Source organism: Plasmodium brasilianum, chromosome 5 (genome assembly GCF_023973825.1).
Source record: "Plasmodium brasilianum strain Bolivian I chromosome 5, whole genome shotgun sequence".
NCBI classification, from domain to species: Eukaryota; Apicomplexa; class Aconoidasida; order Haemosporida; family Plasmodiidae; genus Plasmodium; species Plasmodium brasilianum.
In genome coordinates this window covers 1,554,218-1,580,403 of record NC_090118.1, presented here as the reverse complement: position 1 = coordinate 1,580,403, position 26,186 = coordinate 1,554,218, and the positions used below count along the sequence as shown (strand labels likewise).

The 26,186-nt window shown below is 18.8% G+C and overlaps 7 protein-coding genes across 7 annotated transcripts; 3 read left to right on the top strand and 4 right to left on the bottom strand.

Annotated features, from left to right (window-relative positions):
• Positions 1-488: 488 nt before the first annotated feature.
• Positions 489-1,569, bottom strand: MKS88_001582 (uncharacterized protein; the record flags this gene model as incomplete). The annotated part of the gene is made up of 3 exons (XM_067214521.1): positions 489-571; positions 782-855; positions 1,478-1,569. 3 exons carry the CDS (start codon positions 1,567-1,569, stop codon positions 489-491), a joined length of 249 nt encoding a protein of 82 aa, XP_067074948.1.
• Positions 1,570-7,334: 5,765 nt separating this feature from the next.
• On the top strand, positions 7,335-9,849 carry MKS88_001581 (uncharacterized protein; the record flags this gene model as incomplete). Its single annotated transcript, XM_067214520.1, has 3 exons — positions 7,335-7,355; positions 7,464-8,526; positions 8,792-9,849. 3 exons carry the CDS (start codon positions 7,335-7,337, stop codon positions 9,847-9,849), a joined length of 2,142 nt encoding a protein of 713 aa, XP_067074947.1.
• A 4,093-nt stretch (positions 9,850-13,942) lies between these two features.
• MKS88_001580 (uncharacterized protein) lies at positions 13,943-14,618 on the top strand (the record flags this gene model as incomplete). Its single annotated transcript, XM_067214519.1, has 2 exons — positions 13,943-13,975; positions 14,112-14,618. The coding sequence occupies 2 exons, from the start codon at positions 13,943-13,945 to the stop codon at positions 14,616-14,618; spliced, it is 540 nt and encodes a 179-aa protein (XP_067074946.1).
• A 59-nt stretch (positions 14,619-14,677) lies between these two features.
• MKS88_001579 (uncharacterized protein) lies at positions 14,678-15,108 on the top strand (the record flags this gene model as incomplete). Its single annotated transcript, XM_067214518.1, has 2 exons — positions 14,678-14,764; positions 14,935-15,108. The coding sequence occupies 2 exons, from the start codon at positions 14,678-14,680 to the stop codon at positions 15,106-15,108; spliced, it is 261 nt and encodes an 86-aa protein (XP_067074945.1).
• Positions 15,109-17,843: 2,735 nt separating this feature from the next.
• Positions 17,844-18,725, bottom strand: MKS88_001578 (uncharacterized protein; the record flags this gene model as incomplete). The annotated part of the gene is made up of 2 exons (XM_067214517.1): positions 17,844-18,512; positions 18,639-18,725. 2 exons carry the CDS (start codon positions 18,723-18,725, stop codon positions 17,844-17,846), a joined length of 756 nt encoding a protein of 251 aa, XP_067074944.1.
• A 2,900-nt stretch (positions 18,726-21,625) lies between these two features.
• Positions 21,626-22,521, bottom strand: MKS88_001577 (uncharacterized protein; the record flags this gene model as incomplete). Its single annotated transcript, XM_067214515.1, has 2 exons — positions 21,626-22,303; positions 22,435-22,521. The coding sequence occupies 2 exons, from the start codon at positions 22,519-22,521 to the stop codon at positions 21,626-21,628; spliced, it is 765 nt and encodes a 254-aa protein (XP_067074943.1).
• A 3,073-nt stretch (positions 22,522-25,594) lies between these two features.
• MKS88_001576 (uncharacterized protein) lies at positions 25,595-26,186 on the bottom strand (the record flags this gene model as incomplete). Its single annotated transcript, XM_067214514.1, has 2 exons — positions 25,595-25,972; positions 26,100-26,186. The coding sequence occupies 2 exons, from the start codon at positions 26,184-26,186 to the stop codon at positions 25,595-25,597; spliced, it is 465 nt and encodes a 154-aa protein (XP_067074942.1).

The window sequence follows — 26,186 nt, the reverse complement described above, 5'->3', positions numbered from 1 at the left end:
TCCACGGTTTATAAGGTTTCATCATAATTCACATAGAGTAGCTTAAGTTTTTTCTTTTATACAAAATAAAAATATTTGAAATGTTTACTATTTTATAATTTTACATTATAATTATATGTTCTACTAGGTCTAAAAAAATTTCATTCTAAAATTAATAAATACACTCTTAACATACAACCTAAAAATATGAACGTTTATATATTAATCATGTAAATGGATGTGTGATACAGAAAATATCTAATATTCCTATTTAAGTACAAAATTTTAAAAATTAGTGAAGAATTCATAAAAATTATATTATTAAGTGCATAATTGTACCATTCTTAAAATTTCTGATTATATTAAGTGAATCTATTCAATTATAATGAATCTCGATTATTATAAAATATTCACTAGAACAGTTATACAGGCAAGCACAATCTTCTTCTACTACTACCTTTTAAGAATTTATCTTATAATGTCCAATGGTTATATTATCATTTAATTCATTACTTTTCATATATTTTCTCTTTTATAGCACTATAATTTATTCTAACTAAAAGAGAGAATACCATTCCACCACCCCTGTAATCTATGAGGACAGGAAATTTTTGGAGTAATAGTGTTTTAATTATATATATATACATATAATTTATATTAATACTAGTTTATTTGGATTCTGTTAATGTCCTCAATAAGAAAAAATAAAAATATTTTGAAATTTCTAGATGAACCATTGGATAATATAACGATAAATGATTCTTAAAATGCAAATATATATTCAGCCGATAGCATATATTACATGACATACTATAATGTAAAAAATAACTTTTATATATTAAATAATAATAGTTTTTTTTTATATCAATTAATGTCCTGACAATTTTTTTTGGAAATTTATTTAAAATAAATACAAAAAAAGGTTTCAAGATAATTTTTTTAATGATATTATTACAAAATTACAGATATATAAATTATTTTAAGTCTAATAGAACTATAAAAAATACTTATATAAAGGTGTACATAAACTACTTTAACAAAGTAAACAAAAATATTAAATTATAGCATAAATATTTTATGTAAATTTACATATTATGTAGAAGAGATAGATATAATATATAAATTCTTTATTATTAATATTATTACCCAAATATTTATTTAGAACATCGATTATTTATTATGAGAAATCAATTCCTATTATATGTATATAAGTGCAATTAAATAAATAATTTTGCATAACCGTATCATTATGTTTAATGGAAAGATAAAATTATCATTATATTTTCTAAAAAGAGGTTATAATAAAGATATTCCACACATGCATGTAATTTTGTTACATCAATAATGATTTTTACTTTATTATAGATAATTTGTCCAAAATATGAAAAGTTACGTAACTCGTTTTTTCAAATATCAGTGATAAAACCATAGAATATGATGTTAAGTATATCATATAAAGAAAGATAACGAATAATAAAAATATCTTTAAAAATACTACCATACCAAATCACTGTAAGGATGTTCTATTAAATCTAAAAGTATAAGCATAGAAATTTGGATAAAAAAAATTAACTTAATCTTTTGTTCCATGTTATAGATTTCTAATAAAGGAATATTTTTGATAAAAAAAAATTAACATTAATTTATACCTTTCTAACAATAAACAAATATTTTTTTTTATTTCTTTTAAATATTTTTTCGTAATATATTATTCATATATTATGCAGTATATTTTACTACATAAACAAAAAAAAAAAACCTAAAAAAAGATATTACAAAATTTTATAGATAATATTATTTATAAAAATTTAACTGACATAAAATTATACAATTTGAAGTCATTGACTACTCGCACAATATATAAATTAATTATATATTAGAGTAATTAAAAATTTTTTGATAATTTTCTAATTTTTGGAAATTGGGAATTTCTTACAATATAAAATGTATAGAATATAGATATATTTCATTATTCTATATATTAATAGAACTGCTACTATTTTTAAGTTTTCGCTATAATTATTCTAGTTTTATAAATAGTAAAATTTGAAAAAATTAGTTATTATTAATTATGAGATATTATTTATTAGAGCAATGAAAATTAATTAATAGTATATTAAAAACATATATATTTTGTGGAAAATTCCGTCTATCACGAATTATAACACACGCTTTATTTTATGGGGTATAATATATTTAAAATGTATAATTCATAAATTGATGCATTCTCTAAGAACATAATACATATATTAAATGTAAATGTATATCAACTTTTTAATTTTTTACTATAGTTTTAGAAGATCATAATTTTCAATAATATATATATATATTTCCAGATGAAGAATATTCATATTCATATGCTTAATAAAAAAATTTCTTCTTTAATTAAATATTTATATTTAGAAAAAAATATTTCATAGTAAAATACAATAATGTTGTTAAAGCTAAATATTTTCTAGAAACACTGCAAACAATTGGATTAATTTAAAAACAAATCAAATGAATATGTATACAAATATATACAGGATATAACATTCTGACCTAAAATAAGAAAGCATAATAATATATTTTATAAATGTATTTGGTTTAATAATTTTTGTGCTTATTATTTTAGCAGGAATATATTAATTTTTATTTATTCTTTTAGAAATATATATTTCCAATAACAAAGTTTAAAGGGACATAATAACAAACTGCCATACATATATATATATATAATAATAATTTATTGAAATTAATATTATCACACTTTTATGGACTCATATATTAATTTCATTATAACACTTATGAAGTATCATATCTGACATGTTCTATGTTTTCACACAATATGTATATATCACCTTTTTTGTTATTAGAAAATGTTAGAATATATAATGCTTTTAATCCATTTAAAATTTTTATAATATCCTTTTTACATAAATTGTAAAATAAATTATAAAAAATAAGATAATTATACAATAATGCACTTCAATATATTTATTCATAAATAAACCTTCACATTTTTGTAAACATATATTATTCCAATATTTTTTCAATCTCTATTTTTAAAAAATAAATTTGTATACATTTAAATTAAAAATATTCCATAAATTAAAAAAATATATACAAATGCTTTAATTTAACGGAAAATATTTAATTTTCTCCTTATTAAGTATATATATATCTATGTTTATTTATATATATACACATCAATAAAGGTTAAATGCTCTGCATTTTATATAATTTTGATGTATAGGAAATGATATTAATAATATTTAATATGTTCAAAGAAACCAATATAAAATAATATTACATTTTAATTTTTAAAATATAATTTTCTCAGTTCAACTCTTATACATTGAAATAACCTCCCCAAATACTATATTCACTTAAGTGCTTAAATTTTATCTAATATATTATGTATGTGGTTCAATATATAATTTATCTAAAGGGATTATTATTTTTACGTTTCTACAAAAATAATCTTGTTAAAAATTTTATCTTTTTTATTTTTCTAACATAAATTATTTGTTTCACTATATCTAAAATGTTTCCATAATTCAATTATATATGTATTTTTCGCATCTATTCTGAAAAATATGATTATATAATTATCATATAATAAATGTTACGCAAAATGAAATAAATTTTGCACACAATTTGTAAACATTAAAGATGAATATCGTCTTCGCAAACTTCATATGAGTAAGCGCAAAAGGGTACATCCCTTAAAGTATATCAATGAACTACCTGAATGTACTGAATCTCAAAAATATATAAATTCTAGAAAAATCCTCATTTTTTGGTTTACTGACATATGAAGAAGAAACTTTTGAAGCTAAAGCATATGAATTTATCATTTTATTTTAAATAATTACATTAAAATTTATGGCAGTGTTTTTCATGTTTCCTTTTGTATAGTCATATATATTAATATACTCAAAATGGTTAATACTATACATAATCCCTGCAATATGTTACTGCAAAAAAATTACAGTTTTAATAATGTTTTATATACAAATATTCAATTTATTTAACAATACATTACTTCATATGTATTTTACTTCGGAATTCAATAAGAAAAAATAAAAATATGTATATAGACAAAATGTTCTCATAATGATAAATGGATCTGAAATAGATCAAACATATTTGGCCGGTAGCTCGTATCATAAAAAATACATATTACAAAATTTAATTTATATATGTTCAGTAATACGTGTATTTGTACATATAATATAAAATTTTGAACAACTTAACTGAAATGCATACTGAAAATAAAAAAATGGGTTATAACAATTTATTTTAATAATAATACTACATATGCAATAGTAAGTAAGTATGCATCTCATACAACTATAAAAGATTCATATATAAAGATATATGTAAAAAGTTTAACAAGGTAAAAAAAAACAATATATGAAATTAAAAGACAAATATATAAGAAAAATTATGAGTAATAAAGACACATAAATATAAAAAAAAATTAATTTTGATTAGATAACCAATATTCAAATTACTCATTAATATTAACATACTTAGGATACATGATATTTCTAATATGAAATCCATCCATACAATATATGCAAAGGAAATGTAGCAAAAAGTACAAATCGATAATTCATTAAACATAACATAATCAATAAATGCGATATATAAGGAGAATATTAATTAAAATTAAATAATAATTCTTAATATTAACAATATGTCAAATATTAATTTTGGGTTAATACACAAATAATAAATTTTATAGTATGATTATTAAATTATAAATAATGTTATATATTAGTGACCTCAATTATTGTATGATGAATACTTTAACAATAGTATTTTATAAAGAATAACTTATACATAGAACGATCTTATTTAATCCTATAAGATGAAATGGTACCGATTAAAACATAAAAATAATAGTACGTATTATATATTATCATAATATTCATAAATATAATTTTGTCACTTTAATCGTGAAAATATATATTAAAATATATTCTCTTAATAATATGATACGATTATGTACATATCTGTGTAAATAAAAGAATATTAGTAAAATTAAGACATTATTATCATCAAAGTGAAATATTTTATTTTATATTTTAGATACATTATTATTTAAAACTTTTTAAACTATAAAATTATGTTAATAATTAAGAATTCTTGTTCGATAACATGAAATATAAATTTAAATACTTAAGTGCCTCTTTATAATTATATATACCACAGTTTTTTTGTTCTGTTGTTGTACATATTAAATAAGAAAAAATTATAATACGTTATTTAATAAAATGCATCATTGTAAATGTATTTACTTTTACATATTTTTTTAACTTCATGCTGAAATAATTTTTATGCATATAGCATTATTACTAGCTTATGTTATGTTAATGATTTACATAAAAATATATCTATTCTTAAGTTAAGCATTATCTTATAAATAAAAGTCTAAATATAATATTCATAATAAAATGAAAGAAAACTTATTAATTCATATGAATTTATATTAAGCTTGTATTATATTTAAATAAATGTAATGTATAAATTGTAGTATTATACAAAAATTCTGATGATATATTAAAAAAAAATAATAATAAAAAATACATTAACAAAGAAAAAAAAATATATATCAATAAATTTATAAAATAATAAAAAAAGAAAAGAAATATTTTTAATAATAATCCTAAAACTAAATTTGTTTAGTTTTTATTCAAATGACATCAAGTATTTCAGATAATCATATGTTTTTTTTTCGTTACCACATATTAATCGACAAAAATATATTCATGATATAAATTATATTTACATATATATTTATATGATATATTCAGAAACATAAATATAAATACAATATACTTTAAAACATGATTAATTAATTTTATTTGTAATCTACTGTACATTGTTATTAAGCAGTATATTTAAAAAAAAAAAAAATAAATATTATTTAAGGGACTAAAATAAAAAAATCAGAACAAACAAATATATTTTACATAAATAAATTAAAGAATAAAAATACGTTAAGATAGAACTCTTTAAAATAACATAATTATTAAAAATAACCATATCAACGTAATTTTATACGTGAAATAATTAATTACAAATATTTATTATTAATATATATATTTTTTTAATTTTCTGACCATTCACTACTTCGTATGTATATATTTCAAAAGTAATATTAAAATAAGAAATAATATATATAATTTACACTATAATAACCTTTTTCCCTGTTTATGAGTTTAACTTGTTCTTTAATTACATTTCATATTTTACGTCTTAAGCAGTATTTTAAATAACACAAGATCTTTTTTATTTTGTGCGCTAAATAAATATTTATCATTATAAAAAAGTTATTTTACTTTAGTTATATATATAAACAAACAAAAAAAGATGTAATATATTTTTAATTTACTTATTATAATATATCTATCAATTATTACAGAATAACAATTACAAAGATTTAATATTCTTTGTTTTCTCTAATATAAAATATTATTCTTTTTAGGTTCAATTACTATCTTATTATTCCTTATTTAGGAACTATAATTTATTTTATATTTTTTTAAACTATATTGCATTCATGATTTTACTATAATTGTTTTTTTAATATATTTTTATATTTTAAATAAGTATGCAAATCTTTTTATAATTATTTAATACTATAAATATACCTCTAATTAATTAAGCGTTTGTATAAATGTATGAGCTCATATAAAAGTTTTAATAGGCACTTACAATATAGTAAATATAAAAAAAATTAACAAAATAATTATAACGCTATAATGGCCTATATCAACAATAAATAAAAAATAAAATAAAATAAAATAAGGACATACTACCATTATTAATAATGTTCTGGTTTATATATTATTTATTTTAATTAAAACCTAAGAGCAAAAGGAATTATTTATATTATTATATGTAATAATATCTATATATATATGTGTTTCTAATAACAGAAATAAGGAAACGGTAATTAATGTTATTTTTACGGAATAAATTTTATATTACATGTTGATGTAACTTATATATGTTGTTTTGTGGTTAATATTGTGACTTTTTCCTTATATAAGGAATATTATTTTTACAGAATCATATATACATAATTGTGAATTAATATTAAAATATGTTTAGGATGCATCTCCATTTGTAATATATTTACATAAGTTAAATGAAATTATGAAGCACATAAAATAAATACTAATGTATTCTATTATTTTATAGTTCATATATAAATTCTTATGTAAATTATAATTTTATAATTTATTTTTGTTTAGAAATATAAATTTAAAATAACGATATTGATAAATAAAATATATAAATTCATATTTTTTCTTCAGAATATTATTTATCATACACTAGAGTATTAATGTAAATCCATTATGGATAATTGTTTTTCTTCGGTAATAATTTTTTATTTTTTTATATTAATGAATTATTTATTTATTCTAAAACAACTGTTAACATAAATAACACAAAAATTAATTCTTGAATAATTGTTTTGAATCTAGAAATTGAATGTTCGAGATTCTGGATTTTTGAGATACTATAATGATCTAAATTTCAAAAGAATTATACAAAATATAACAAAGAAAACTGCTAACGTAAATAAGAGTGACAAAGAAGAATTTAGAAATGTGTGTAGAGATTTGAGTAAATATCTAATTGCAAATAAGTCTCCTCCATCATATTATAGCCTTTTTAAAGATACATGGGAAGGGGCATTAAAAAAGTGGGTACAGTCTTACTATGAAAAGATTAATATACATAAAGAATGTCCTGTTATTCTGGAAGAAAATGAAATGAAAATTTTAGAATTAAAATATGATGAAGAAGATTTTTGTGAAAAAAGAAGTACATATCTTAGTGAAATAAGACAGTTAAAACCTGCAACCTTAAAGACGTGTGGTGAGGAGTATTTAAAGAAATGTAACGAATATAAGGATTGGATTAATGAGAGAAATATTTATTTTCAGGAAAAAGTAAGCCCCATTAAAAGTTGTTACAGAAAAAAACCAATAATGGTCAAAAGAGGAAAAAAACAAGAATCATTATGCAACATACTCTCAGAAGAAACCTTTAGAATATCATCTGTATGTTTACCCACCAATCAAATTCCAACTTGCAGAAACTTACTAGAAAGAAAAAAGGAAGTTTTACAAAAAGGAGATCAAAGAACAGCTGAAAATCCATCTAAAAATGAAGCTCCAATTGAACTAGCCATTCAAACATTACAAAATGGAGAAACTAATAATTCACAGATACCTCTAACCCCAGAGAAGTTATCTCATCAGCATCGACCTCAAACTCAAGATCAGTCGGAAACGGAAGCTCCAAATCCCCAAGTTAAAAGTGAAGAATCTGAAACTATTCGAACTAATCAAGGTCCAAAAGAAGTAACAATAGCAAAGGCTAATCATGATGATGCAGTATTACCAGGTACTATCACACAAAAAATTTCAGATTCTGATATGCCACAAGTAACTCAATCTTCCGAACATCATGCATTAAAAGCTGTATACACAATGCCTTCCCTACGTTCATTTAATTCTGCTGAAATCCCTAAATTTTCAGGTACCATTAATTCTACTTATTTATCCATTTGTGCAATGAGAGAATTATATATATATATATATATATATACTTTTTTCAGGTCCATTAGAAAGTTCATCTAACACATACACGTCATCTATTTTAATCAGCTTTATAGTTATTTTTATATTTTCTCTTTTTATTAAAGTAAAATAACACTTACGTAATAAAAATATGATAATCATTTTATTATCGTAATAACTTGTTTTAAAAATTCATTTTTTTCTACTGTAGTATGCTTTAATAGGGTTGTTTAAAAAAAAAAAAAAGATAAAAAGAAGACCTGTGAAATTTCTGAGAATATTATATCCTTTAGTTTCTTGGAAAAAAAATGAGTTCTTAGCACATGATCATTTAGAAAACACATTATATGATAACGAAGAAACTATAAAAAGAATAAAAATAAAAGAGCATAACATGAATTATAATGTAAATGCAACGACTCCAAGAAAGGATACATACAAAACTATGATAGAAGTACATATGGAAGTACTCGAAAAATACAGTAATGAAGAATGGGAACACAAAAAAGAAGAATTTTTAAAAATATTTCTAGAATTGTTCACAGAAGAGGAATATACAACATATCCTAATATAACTAATGACGAATTAATAAAGGAAGATACTAAAAGTATTAATGACATTGAAAAACAAAAACTTCTATGGAATAAATTCAAGAAAAAACATGAAAATATCTCTGAAAAATTGAAAAACACAGTCTGGTTTAATAATTTAAAAAATGATTGGAAAAAAGAACAAGATAACTTTAAAAAAAGAGAAGAATTAAAAAGGAAGATTTCAGATAGAAATCTAACTATTCCATATTCAGAAAAAGAAAAGGATATGTGGAGAATGTGGATATCAAAAAATAGTATAATTATTAAGCAATATATTGAACAAAACTTGTTTAATTATTTGACAGATGAACTCCAGAATATATCAGATATATATGAATATGAAGAAACTAAGGATAATTTTCTATTAATAAATATAGGAAAATTAACCAACAGAGAAGGTTATCAACAATTATATAACTATATTAAAACACAATTACTAAAAAAACTTTGCATCCTCGTGCTTATATTAGTATTAGAAGAATGCAAAAAAGAGCAGGACTTTGAAAATAGAGAAACCTATTTGGACAGTACTATAAGTGCATACATGGAAGGTGAAAAATCAGATAGTGAACCAGATTCTATAGAAAATATGGGTGAGTTTAACGTAAATGTTTTTGAAAATAAAGAAAATCTGGGTTATACGGTAGATGACGGATTTAGAATGGAGATAGAAAATTGGATAAGATAATATGCATTTAAGCTCTATGGAAAAGAATTATAGTTCTAACGAATATGAATGAATTATGCAAATATACATTTTGTAAATTTATTATATACATTCTGAATATATTAAAAAGTAATGTTTGTGTAATTATGTAACCTTTATGAAACATATTTCATTAATTGTATTATACGATGAGGAAAAAATCAATAAAATAATCTTAAGAAATGCATAATAGAAGAAAAAGGAAAAAAAATAAAACATAAATATATAAATGAAGATATATAAACATATTACAATTATATATACTTTTTTATTTTTTTGGGAACATCAATAAGAAATTTATATAAACATTAGATTCAATAAAAGTAGCAACATATATACGCATATATAAATGAAAACAAAATTAAATTTATATTTACAAAAAATATTAAAATACAGTGAAAATTTAATATTTTGAAAAATAAAAAGAAGCAAAAACTATAATTTTGTAATAATAATTTTTAATTAATTTATGATGATTACATATATTTTTATAATTCTATGATATTTCATTATTGCTTGATATGCATTTATATCCATATTCAGAAAGGTATATATTTGAATTCTTTAAATATTTCTACATTTCAAACTTTTATGGTTTTAATTAAAATAAAAAAATTTTCAGTAAAAAAAAAAAAATATATTTTATAACATATGAAATTGTAGTGAAAATACATACATAATTCTTATAATATAATCTATTATAAAAAAAACATATTTTATATACTTACTGTAATACTTCCAGGCTTTTATGATTTATTAGATTTTCATATTTTAAAAGCTATCATTTATTGTAAATTTGTAACACTTTATTTGTTATATAGCAATATTATTTTTTTGAATTATTTATATCTTCTCACAAAGAAAAAATCTTATTTAAAAATTCTATTTTTTAAAAAAATAATTTAACTTTTTTTCATAACAAATATTGCAACATAAATGAAAGAAACTTTACACATATATATATATATATATATATATATATATATATATATATATATATATAATATTAAAGTAATATCTTTTGTTTATATAACATTTATTATAATAAATTTAAAAAATCAATGAAATTACCAAAGTGACTATAATATATTAATAATGAAATTATGCTTAATAAATATATTTTTACATTAACCTGTATTTAATATTAACGTTTAAAAAAATATATAAACGAATACAAAAAAAAAAATTCTTACGATCCATTTCTTTTTTCTTTTTTATATATTATAAGTTTTTAATATTTTCGTGATATCAAAAAAATAAAATATATATATAAAAAAATATATAAACTAAACTGTACTAAATTGATAAGTTTCAACATTTTTTTAAAATAATATGAAAATGAAGCATAATAGAATTATTTCTTAGAAATATAAAAAAATTTCATATATTTTTATTTTTTTCATATTATATTGATAATAATTTTTTGACTCTTTCTGCGTTTTGAGAAGAATTTATAAGTTTTGACTTTCTATTTTCTTCCTTTTTCGCTTTTGTTTAATTACAGAATAATATATTTCACATTATTATTTAATTAATAGGATTATATTTTTTTATTTTTTTTTATATTATTTTATACATTATCTACTTATATATTTTTATTTATAAATTAAACCAATACTAGATCTATTTCTGCAAAAATTTAAAGTCCAATTTGATACAAAATATTTTTTTTCTTTTTTCATATACCATAAGAAATAAGAAAATTATGAAATTTTATTTACTCCTTTTTATACAGTAAAACTATAATAACAGCAGTATGCTTACTTTTTAAAAAATATCATTACTGCAGTATTAACATTAATAACAATTATAAAATATATAATTTTCAGATTTAACTAAAAGTATAACAAGCACGCAATACAATACAAACAGAAATTTAAGTTCATCTTTTTAACACAATATCCTTATAGTACATAAAATAAGTATATTGTAATATATTAATAATATTTTATTAAGTAAATAATTATTTTATCTTATTATCGATATTAATATTATCCATGTTTCGACAATATTTAATAGATTAAAATGAATTATAATATTCTTATTTTATATTACTAATAATAAATACATAGTTCTTTTAAAGTACATTATTTTAATATAAATAAGGTTTTCATCAAAAAAATATAATTATGTTATATAATATAATATATATAGCACTTATATATTTAACTGAAATGGAGTATACATTGCAAGAATATTAATATGTATATTGTTTTTTAATTTTTATATTTGATATGTTAACTTAATAAATATGTTAATTTAACTATAAGCATATAAATATATTACATAGGTATACAAAATATATTATATATGAAACATTGTAAGAGAATATTAACATACATATATTTATAAATGTATTTACAAATTAATAAAAATTAATTATATCAAAATCATAATGTTCTTTTATATAAAATGCTCTTTAACAACCATTCTATTTTTTTAAGTGATACTCTTATGAAAAAATTAAAAAAAATATATTTATGTTATAAATTAAAATATAAACTAAGTACCAATGAATATCCACTCTACATTAACCTTTAAAAAATATTTATTTTAAGAATAACGATAATAATTCTAATATTTTGATTTCTACATTGTTCATGAAAAAAGAGACAATTCAATCTATATATTAAATAATAATAAAAGCAGTTATTTTTGTTTATTTCTTTTTTTAAAATATATTTGATTATATGTTAAATCTATTAATACAATTATTATATAACTTATAATTAATATATTATACTAAAATAATATTATCGTAAGATATTCTGGAACAATAAGTTATAAATATAAAAATAAAGAAAAGAAAAAATAATGTAATATTATTTTCTGCGTACCTTGAATTAAATATTATTATGTTGGTAAACCCATCTAACATATAATATTGATAAATAAAATAACAGTAACATATACAAAATTGGAAAATATTATGATATTAAACTTCTAAACTATTTTATTAAATACTGAAATAAAAACACATATCATAAAGAAGATCTCTAATAGGATGTATTCCCTATAGATTATAATTATAAATTTTGATTGACATATTAATCTATATTATAGCTATGCTACAAGCACAAACTATTTCAATGATATATATTTTTAAAGTAGTTAAGATAATTATAAAATTTTTTTTTTATTTTTAATATATAATTATTATCAATTTATAGTATTAAAATAATTAAGTTTTCTGTATACATTTATATACTTAATATAAAATTATATAATATATCACGCAGTTTATTCCGAAAAAGAATATAAAGTTTTAACATTCAAGTCTAATATAACAGAGACATGTAGAAGATTATATTACGATTATGCTATATAGTCTATTTATGTAATATTATATATATAATTAAAACTATTCTCTTGAGGGCGTACATTTTTAATTTAACACATAAATACTAATTTTCATATACTACACTACATTTTATTTAAATTTTCTTTTCAATTAATTAAATTTTAATTTTTGTAATATTCGTAAAGTTCAGATTCTTAATCAATTTATATATTATTAAAACATATTATAAATATTATTTGAAATAATATGAAAGTTATTATATTATCAATGAAAAAAAATATTAACAAAATAATAGAGAAAATTATATACCTTATAAATAGTTAAAATTTATCTATTTATAACATTTTATAAGTCCAAAAAATATTCCTAATTAAATATTCCAACATAGTAAAAAATTTATATGAGAATGAACTAAAATTAATTTTTTTTTTTTCTATAATATATCATTACAAATATATAATTATCACATGAATAATATAATAGGAAAGCTTACTCTTATGTATATGTATTTTTTTTTAAAATAAAATAACTCAGTTTTTTAAAACATTATTTTGTCTACTAAAAGTCTTTGTTCTATATTTTACTATGTTACCTTATTTTTATATTAATAAAAAGTTAAGAGAAATTTTTCCTAATTATTTTTTTTTTTTTAATTTTTTGTATGAATAAAAAGGAATATCCCACATAAATATATTATATATTTTTTCATATATATAAATATTAATATGATACTAATATAATTTTTGTTATTTATTTCACGTACACCTATATGCAATGACATCTGTTAGTACAGAAGAAAATGCAAAAGTTATTTTATTTTATGATTATTATATATATTATTGTATCCAGAGGTTCGTTGTTCTCGATATGATATATAAATACATTTAATTAACATATCATTTTGTGTACTTATATATTATTATTATATTTGTTTTATTTTTAGGAGAATACCATGACATTATATCTTAAATATAGAGATGAATTTAAAGATACTATCTCAAATTTTTATGATAATATTGACAGAAGGGTTAATGAAAATCCTGGAAAGTATTGTGCTACTGATGAATATAGAATATTTCAAACTGCTGATAAAAACATTATCTCCTTATGTCAGGAGATTGGCATAAATTTATTTAAAATAAAGAGAGATAATTTTGACAGAATCAAGCGTTGTAAATATTTAAATTACCTAATAAATATAAAAGGAAAATATAATAGTAATCCTCTTTTATTTCAGATGTATAATAAGTTTTCAAACGACACATGTAATATATGTATGATTATACTAGAAAAAATTAATCGTGATATTTTAACCAAACTTACAGTTCTGTATAATTTATATAAAGGTTTTAACGATTTTATATCTGAAAAAAATAAAGCTGCTACTAGTTCCGAAAATCCAAAAAAATATTATGATTTTTATATTCAACATTCAAGAAATGTGAAGTAAATGTAATGAACTAATTTTGCTAAGAGTTTAGAAATTTTAAAAAAGCATATGATGAAACAATGAGCGATGTAACTATGTGTTATCATGTACCAAAAATTTTAGCACCTCCAAAAAGTTATGTTTTTACTAACGGTATAACAACGATTGTAATATTACTAACATCTTTTACCTAATTTTTTTTATATAAGGTTAATAAGAAATATACATAATAGGGAGAATATTCTATCACATTTTTTATGTTTATTTTAAAAAGTAATTACTAAAACAAAATATTGTATTTTTAAGAATATACATGTTTTTCTCTTTTTTCATATAGTTTACTCCAATTAAATCGTGGTTACATAGTAATTTACAAAAAAAAAGTATAATTAAATTTAATAAAGTTGAAAAAGATACAAGAGAATCTTCACAAAACACTTTTGAAGTAGTACATACAAATTATGAGGAACGTTTTCATAATATAGACTATCATCCTCAAGGAGTTGTTTAATACAAAAAATACAGTATATGTTATATTCACTAAAAAATTTAAAATTCAGTGACATAAATGCTGGAGTTAAGTGGGAAATACATTAATAAATAATATATACTAGAAATAAAGAAATAGATGCTTGCGTATACATATCACAAAAATAATGATATAAAATCAACAAAAAGAAAAGGATAATATAAACGAAATGCTACTGTTAGACTATGTAACACAAAATTCCACTTATACGTTGATTTTGTTTAAAATTCAAAACAATTCATTTTAAAACATAAATATATAACATAAGATTATTAAGTAAATGGTGCTTTTATTACAGAATAATAATAAGTAATGTTTATTAACCAAGTATTAAAAAAGAAAAAAAAAAAAGAAGAAAATTAGAAATATATATATTAATTACGACACACATAATATTATTATATATATATATAAAAAAATAGAAATTAAAATAAAAACCTTATTCTATAAATAATAAATAAATATATTTTATATATAAATAACATTTTTTTGAGATTTTATTATTACTTCTTTCTTTGAAATTATATTGAATTAAATATATAGTGAATTATACAAAAATTTTGTCGTTTTTGTCTTCTAAATATTGTGTAAGGCGCTGTACTAAAGATATTTATCAATGACTATAAGGTATAGTGATTCAGCTATTGGTTAAAATTTAAATGGGAACAATTCTATCCATTATTTAATAATTTATATATGTGTTCTTTTATAGAGCCACTTTTTAATTTTTTGTTCCCTTAATATTTTTTTATTTATACAACATCTATGTTAAGTAAACAATTACACATATAAAAAAATAGAAAACATATGAAACCATATTGGAATTATAAAATTTTCACTAAAGTATATTACAGTAGAATAAAAAGTATTTATACTCCTAGGTTTAACTTTCATTTATTTTTTACAAAAGGAAAAACATGTGAAATACTTCCATAACTAGTAGCAATTAACATAACAATATATAAGGGATAAAAGAAATTGAAAGGTAATTCTTTTTTGCTTTGATATTTCATGTAGAATTCCACTTCTATAGTTCTCTTGGGAGTTATAAACAGAACTCAACATATGATTTTTTAGATGTGGATAAACCAATTTTATATCATTTCAAATTTTCATATGCTTCACTAGTTCGTACAGTAAAAAATACACATTATGTTCTCTTTTTAATTACTGCACATAATTACTTATGTCTTGGGGTTTTACCATATATGTGAACATATGTTATTAATTTAAATAAGAGATTTTTTGTATTATACGTAATAAAATATTCAAAATAATAAAACAGAAAATATGTACTACTGTAATTATAATACATTAACTCGATATTTAGATACGTATATTAAAAAAATAAATGCAAATCGTTCTTTAATTAGGGGCATTTTATATTATTTTTTATAGGAATTTCTTTATGATAATTATAAACTTAGTAGAGATAAGAGATGTCAGAATATCGTTCATACTTCCAATAAATATAAAGACATTACTTAGTTATGTCTTTTCTAACCTCACTCAAACGATTTGTTATACTACATATATATATATATATATATATATATATGTACGTACATTGTCAACAGCATAATAAGGTACATAACAAAAAATATTATAAAACAATCAAGTAATATCCCCTTCCTAATTTATTTATACCTTACCAAAATGAAATATTTTTAATAGAATTAATCTATAAATATTATAAATTTAGTTCTACAAATTCAAAATATTGTTAATATTATATTTTTTATAAAAAGGCAATTAATGTAATAAAAAAATTACTTTTATTTATATCTTAATAATATAGGATTTAAATAAAAAGAAGTTTTTTCACAAATCAAAAATATATTTTAGAAATATATATTTCATTATATTTACCATTTTGTTATATATATATATATATATATAAAACATATTTTAATTTCTTAAATTATCGAAGCTTATTTCCTTTTTTTAGGGCAGAATTAATTGGATATATAACAATATACATAAGCAATGAACTTAAAGAAAAAATGTAACAGGAGAAAAATTAAAATATCTACTATAAAACGTAGACTTCGAATACTAATTAAAAATTATATTATTTACATTATATCAATAACTTCATATTTTTAACGTATAAGTAAAAAAAAATATCTTTTAAAATTTTTTTTTAAATAAATATGATTCATATTTTTATTATAAAATATATTATGTAGAATAAAAATGAACTTTATTTTTATTGTTAAAAAAAACATATCGAAGCGAGATATACAATCAGTTCGTTTCATTATTTACTAACTAATACATACTCATTTATAATTTTAAAAGTACATTACACATTTTTTATTCACTTAACACCCTATTATTTAAAAGTAAAAAATATTAAAAATAATTAAGACACTTTTTTATGATAATAAATACAAAATACCTCACAATAGCAATAACTTTATATAAATCCGTTTTTACTTATTAATTTTAAGGACTATACAAATAATTTTTTAAAAAGATCTTTTTGAATGCAGAAACATATATATGAAACATGATATGATATTAGATGTAGAAAATATTTTAAATCCAGTGGAAAAAGTCAAAATAGTCAAATTAAAAAGACAATAAAAAGTGTTTATTTTTAATGTTCATCATAAAAAATGATAAGTAGATATGAGGAATTTTATAAAATTTAAGCAATTACAGGTATATTCGCTATTTTTGTATAACATTCAGGAAATTATATGTATGTATTGTTACAAAAAAAGTACTTTACGGAAAGAAGGATATGCCGTATTATTTATTTCACATTTTTTATATTTTAACTTTACATTTCTTATGAGTTTTCTGCCTATATAAATAACAACTGGTATAACTATAATCGCTATTACCAACAACGCTATACTTGTATCATGCAAATTAAAATTGTTTAATAAAACTTCTAACCTTGTATTATCCTTTAAAGAGAAATATCTATAAAGTATGACTGCTAATGCATATAGTACAACGAAGATAAATAAAACAGTAATAACATTTAATTTTAATAATATATCCTTTCTTAAAAACTCAAAATCTGAATTTATAGCGGCCCTAACCTTATTTTTATAGTATATTTTGTCTAACATTCTTTTTCCAAAATAATAATTTTCTATGTTACCCCCAGAAGACTTACATTTTTTATATTTTCCATAATCTCTTGCATTATTTAATGAACATTCATTTCGAAGTTTATTTTTTCCTTTAGATACTTTTTCATTATTACAGATAGGTTTTTTTTCGTATTCTCTATTATTTGGAATTTCTTCTTTTTTCCACATCATATCTGAACGCCTTCCCTGTTTATGCTTTGCTAATAAACGATAGTTTCTGGTAACTATTTTTATATTAGCATGGTTCTTTTCATTCAAAAATTTATTATAGATACTCTATAAAAACAAATATCCATGGTTTACAAGTATAAATAGCTTTATGATAACAAAAATTATTAATAAATAAATACTACAAAAAAATAGAGAATGATTCATATATCCTTATAAATAATAATATCATACCATGTCTATATAAAATTTACATATCCAAGTTAAGAAGAGCAAAGTACGTATTTTAAAAAAAACGTGTAATTTATTTTTTTCTTCCATGACATAGAACTTTAATATTAAAATATATTTAATAATGAATAAAGTAACTATTATAAAACATACATTTAATTGTAAAGATTTGAATATTTATTTTTTAAATTTTATTTCATTATCATTTTATTTTTTATATAATATATAATTAAAATATTTATAACTACAATATACTTTACATCATAAACAAAGAAAACGAATTTCAAAGAATTATTAAATATTTTTTAATACTATTTTTAATATACAAACATTCGTTTATATAACATAATTCACATACATTCATAATTATTCAAAATATTTAATACAATTATTTAATATAGTTTAGTTGTTAAATAATTTTTCCATTAGTTTCTTCAAAAAAAATTTTTTTAAATATATATTATTCCTTATTATTATAAACAAAATGAGTTTGTTCATTTTATAAATTATAGAGAATACTTTTTTTATATATTGAAAGAGAATAATTATATATATAAATTCTTATTTCAAATTAATAATTCTTATATTATAAGCATTATATATTGAAAATATAGTAATTACTCTTAAATAAATTTAATTATCATAATAATATAACAATAGTAATAATATTAAATAAAAAAGTAAATTTTTGTATATCATATTATATAAATTATGAAACTTGAAATCTATATTATCATACATTTAAAAAGTAAAATTTATACAGTACTACTATATAATATTTTAAAAAATATATAATTTAACGCTTATATAGAAAAATATTTATTATATCATCATACTTAAAATTTTTAGTTTTTTAAAAAAACTTAATTTATATCATATATTCTGAATGAAGAGTTTTAAATTCAATACACTTAACTTTTTTTTTTTATCAATAAAATATATATATTTAAAAGCGTATTAATAAATTTTAAAAATGTTTAAAAATAATATTCTTACAAGAATCTTACTTATAATTATATTAAATAAAAATCTATTAAAAATTAAAATTTTTTACAAATACGAATAATATATATTCCGTATAATATGTACATAACTTTTTAGAGTGTGAATAACCTTAAATTTACTAAAATACATAGTTAATTAATTTTATTTTGTTATTTAAAGGAAGTGTATATCATTTTTTATTAGTCCCTTTGCATAAGCAAAATACCAGGATATTTTTTAAAGGTTAATCATAACCAATCTACATAATTATATAAATTCCTAAAATATTATTAAAAGAATTTTTAATAGAAAAAATATATTATACCCAAGTATTTATGTATTTTATATAAAAATTTTTTTTTAACCCTAAATATGATAATAATAAATATATGATATGCGTAAAATTATATTAATCAAACAAAATAAAAATTTATACATTTGTTTTCTTTAAAATATATTATATTCTTCGAGAAATAATTAAAAAATTATAAAAAAAAAAAATAGATAAATTTAAAATACTACTCAATTTCCCAAATAACTAAATTTTCAGAAATTAATATTATACTTCTTTCACTGGTTTAAATTATTTATACATTTTTTATCATATTTTAAATTATTCTTATTTAATATCTTTTAATTTATATCATTACATTATCTTATCATTCATTAATTCACATTTAATATTTTTTATATGAAATATATCTTTAGTCAATTAAGAATTCATATTAATTCATATATAAATTATAAAATAAATTATGAAAAATGAAAGCCAAATATAATTAAATCCTAATAAAAATTTACATATATAGTAATTCATGAGCATTGAAAATATATAATATTTTCATATATATATAGTTTTTTACTGACTATATTTATAGACAATAATGAAAAATAAAAAATATATACAACTATGTATTTATATATAATCAAACTATTTTGCAATATATATATTTATTTTAATTACCCTAATATTAATTTAAATTTTTATAGATTTATAACACATTTCTAAAACTATACATTTATAAGAAAAAAAAAAGAGGATTTGTCGATATTATCTGATTATATATGATTAAAATTAATTTTTTTATATAATACTCCAACGACATAAAAAAATATATCAAATAAACAACATTAGTTAATTAAACTTCAATTCCATATATTTTTAAATAATATTTGAAAAAATAGATTTTTTCAACAATCATGTACACTAAGAATATAATAATCCTTTTTAACTGTTAAGTGCAAAGATTTAAATAACCCTAGTTTGTAAACAATTATAAATAATTATTATTAAGGTGCATATAATTTTATTATACATTTATAATTTTACTTTAATAAAATTCAAAAAAGCTACATGTTCCTTATAATGACTTCTACAATAGATATGTTTTGTTGTATATTTTTCGTAAAGCTTATTTTAAATAATAAGCAATAACTGTGTTTTTAAGCGAAGAAAAAAAAATAAACATATATATAAATATCAATACATCATTATACTTTAGCTTCTTATAATTAGGTTCAACATAAGGACAGTTTTATTTCTAGTTTCATGTTAATAATATAGTTTCGTAATAAACTGAAATGTAATTTTAGACATAATATGATACAATATAAAGAATAGTACAATTTAGTAGAAATAAATATTACCAGAGGTCTATAAAATTATATAAGTTTTGATATTATATATTCATTTTAAAGCAAAGACGTAGATTTTTCACAAATATTTATTTAAATATACATATATATGTATTATTCTAGATATAATTAAGCTGAAATAATACATTAAAATTCAAAATGTATCTTTAAAAATATTTAAATTCAAAAAAAAATTAACGAAATATATACTTAATTTTGTGTATTAATATATCAAATTATACACACATGAAATTATGGAATTATTCCAATTATAGGAATTCATATTAGGAATATACCACCAAAGACTTTAAATATATTACTTCATATAAATAACTACCTTTGAGAAAAATTCACATATATTATAACTTATTTTACTCCATCATCAACTTCAATTTATTATATTTTTCATTATTTCTTAAAATATTGGGAAGCGTTATTAAAAGTATTACAAATAATATGAAAATAATTGTTCCATATGATATTATAAAAAAATGATATTTTGCATTATCTAACCATGATTCAACAATATCCCAAAAGGATTTTACCCATGAAAATGCTTTAATACTATCTCCTGCACTTTGTAGCAATTTAAATCCTTGTAATATTGGTAATCCTATACCCAACAAGAAAAAAAGTAATAATATAATACCTACAAATCGGTAATTTCTAAGCTTAATCTTTTTTAAAGCTATATTTTGAATTCTTCTCTGCTTTTCAAGAAAATGATCATAATCCTTTTTTTTGATTAATCTTTTTTCAAAATGGAAATGTTTTCCATCAAATATTCCATTATTGTAATCCACAACTTCTGTATAGTACTGAGCCTTATTTAACATATTTTTATTGCATTTTTTGTTTTTGTCTATATACCACAATATATTATTATAAATATCTTTATTTTCATTTGCACCATTAATTGGAAATCTTTCGTTTAAATATATATTATTTGAATCTTTATCCTGATTATATTTTGTTAGTAATCGATAATTTCTTGTATATAAACTTTTACTCATAACGCAATTTCCATATAAAAAATCTTTAAACGTAATCTGATAAGAAAACAAAAAACAAATATTTATTATTAAAATGTATAAATAATTTAATTGTAAAAAACTGTATTAATAAAAAAAAAAATACGAAAATTAGAAATTATACAATAATATATAAAATATTATCATACCCCATCATTTTTAAAAAAGAAAATTCCCGATAGAAAGCTAAAAGCAGATATTATATTAAATAATATTTTATTAATTCTTAGTTCCATATAATATATCTTTAATATTGTAATATTTAAAATAATGAATAAATTAATAATAATATAATATTCGTCTAATGATAAAGGACACTATAAATATTTATTTAATTTTTTTTTATTATTTTTTATATTTTTGAGGTAAAGTGTTGATGAAATATACATAACTAGAATGCACTTTGAAAAAACTACATAGAAATATAAATGAAAAATATATTATATTATTTTATGATTAAGTATATTTTAATAAAAATCAAGAGCCTTCAAAATAAAATAATTTGAATTGAACTATAAATATTCAAAAAAAAAAATATTATTTAATTATTTATTTAGTTAAATATTATATAATTTTTTTTTATTTATTTCAGAATAACTTAGATATATGACATTTCTAATTATATGTAAATATTCAGTTTATGCCTAATAGAGAAGATAGAGGATATATATATAATACATTACCCTATATATTAAAACTATTATTAATAAATTTGTGTAATTTATGCTATTAGAAATTATAATTTTGCAAATTTTATATTTTAGATCAACCACTTATTATTCTTAATGAATATTAATTATTAAAACATATATTAATTGAAGAAAATATTTTGTGTCATCTAAATTAAAATTTATGATTTAGTTGGTCCTTATTCATATAAAGATTTTTACATTCTAAATATAATTAAAAAAATTTATTTTATAATGTTCCAACTAATCAACAAAGAAATATATGTTTAAAGAAAGTACGAACTAATTTTTTATAATTGCACCTTATTTTTTAAAAATTATATTTTTTAATGTTATGGAATTGTGTTATTTATAAATAAAATATTTTTAAATTCATCAATTTATTTTCTTTTTTGTTTTATTAATATTTATTTTAAATATAATATTTCAATTAAAAAAAAACATAAAAGAATTTGTATATTCACGGTAGAATGTTTACATACATCTATGCTCATACATGTTATTTGTAGAGAATAACATATTTTAACTAATTATAGTATTACTTTATATTAAAAATAAACACAAGGTTAAATAAAAAAAGTAATTGATTCTTTTAGCAAAATTCTTTTTAGTCATGTTTTCATTTTTCCATAAAGAATATTCTATATATATCCGTCTCATTCTCTGTAGCTCAAATATATATTTAAAAAAAAAAAATTAAAATTAATGTACATGGATTATTTTAATGAATAATCAATAGTGTAAGTATATATATTTATCAAACTAAAACATATATAAGTACTATATTAAAACATTTATTTGTAAGGAATAAAAATATAATTTATTGAAAAAAAATACTCGAGAAATATTTTCATATTTATGCTTATGTATTACGCTTATCTACTTATTCCACGTAAAATAAATAATGTATACTATAAAACAAACCTTATTAAAACTTAGTTGATAAAGAAAATCTATATTACTCATTAATGTTTTGCTTACAAAAAAGTAGTTCTTCTTTTTTTTTTATTTTTATATTATTTTAAAAATGACATTATGAATATAAATGAATTATTAATTTACAATATAAACTATATGTATATATACACACCTCCAAAATGGTAATAACTAGTATTATAAATATTCACGTAAAAAATAGGAAATATACATATAAAGAATTACCTACACATTATTATATGATCATGTAAAAAATATATATTTATTTATCTCCCTTAACAATAATTCACCTTCTTATAGACATAAGCATATATTTAAATTGCTAAAAATATGAAAAACGAAAGAAAAAGGGAATTTATATGTATTATATATTAATATATTTTCAACTTCAATGAATTAATTTTTTAAGTATGTGAAATTTAAAAAAAATATATAGTTAATTTATTCATAAATTTTCTATATAATATATATTTAAGTCTCCAAAATAGAATTAACACAATAATAAAGAAAAATATAAAGTAATAAAATTAACTATCTATTTAAATGGAAAGATAAAAAACGTATAAATTCTTAAAGAATTATAAACAGTGGATATTTAATAAATAAATGATATTTATTATATACTAATGTCCTAATAAGGATATCATTAAGAAAAAAAATAGCATATATTAAAATTTTTTTTTTTTTTATTTTGTTTCATAGTTTATTTCCCTAAGAATTACTTCTATACAATAAATTTTAATTTTTTTTAAGTATATAAATATATATATATGTATCATTCTAAGAAAATATATTGTCTTCTAATCATTATATAATAAAGAAGACCTATTCAGTTCGAATACAATATTAATAATACATTTTCTTAATGGAAAGAAATTATAATCATTATAGATTAGAAAAAAATAATGAACAAAAAACGAATGTTTTATATCAATTATAACTTATCACAATCAATATCATTATATGAATCTTGAATTACATTATTCATTTTAATACACATAAATATATATATATTTTTCATAGAAAAAAATTATAAAACGAAAAAATATATACAAAACTATTATATTTATTCAAAGTAGTACAATATATTATAATGTAAATTAAAAAATATTAAAACATTCAAATTCCGAAAAATCTTAGAAAATATATTTTTACACATATATATCAAAAATACTATATATATATATGAGTTCAGCTCCAAAATATAATCAGTTATGAGTATTTCTAATAAGCATATAGTTAATGATATTATAGAAGCTATTTTATATTAAGGAATTTATTACAAAAAAGAAATACATTTATTAATATTCACTTTATCTTTTCCTGAATTTAATTTTTTCAAATTTTTTAACTTTTTTATGGTAATAAATAATTCCTAATATAAGAGTTATACCAAATATAAAGAAGAGTACGCAGTATATTATAAAATGAAAAAACGGTGTTATATAAAAATCAGTAGTACTTCCACCATTTTTTGGTACTGAATACTTGAAAAACGAGCTTACAGCGGATTTCAAATAGCAATGAAACTTCCCCATTATTGACGGACCTAATGAAAAACTCAATAACTTATATAACCCCCTACTAAGGCCACAATTATAAGAAAAATCTAATATTAATCCTAATGAAAACAACAAAAACAATAATAAAGGCAAAGCAAACCGTAATCTGTTTTTTTTAATTATTATTTTTTGTACAACTTATCACTAATTGTTCTGTTGTTTTTAAGAAAATCCTGATAATCAAGTTCCTTGAATATCTTTTTTTCTATACGAGAATATTTTTTTGTTTCAAATGTACAAGTTTTATTTTTCATATATTTTTTATGACCTCTTGTATTTCCTGGTGAACTTCCATTTGACTGCTTCATTTGTGTTTTCACACTTTCTTCATTATTACATATATCGTTTCTATTATTTAATCCAATATTTAGTATTTCTTCATTTGTACATATAAAATTTAAATCCATATTATGTGTACACTTTCCTAGTAATCTATAATTCCTTGTTTTTTGTATTTTCTTAAGCTCGCAGTACTTATCCAATGATATATTGAACATGCTCTAAAAAAATAATACGTAAATATTTGTTATTTAATAGTATAAATAAGCTAGAAGGAAAAAAAAAGTATTAACAAAAAAAACAGAAAAATATTAGTATTTCAAATATCCTTAAATAATATTATCATACAACATCAATGTAAAAAGGACATATCCAAGATAAAAGGATAAACCCAAAAAAATTAATAAATATGATTGTCTTTTGTTTTTTTCCCAT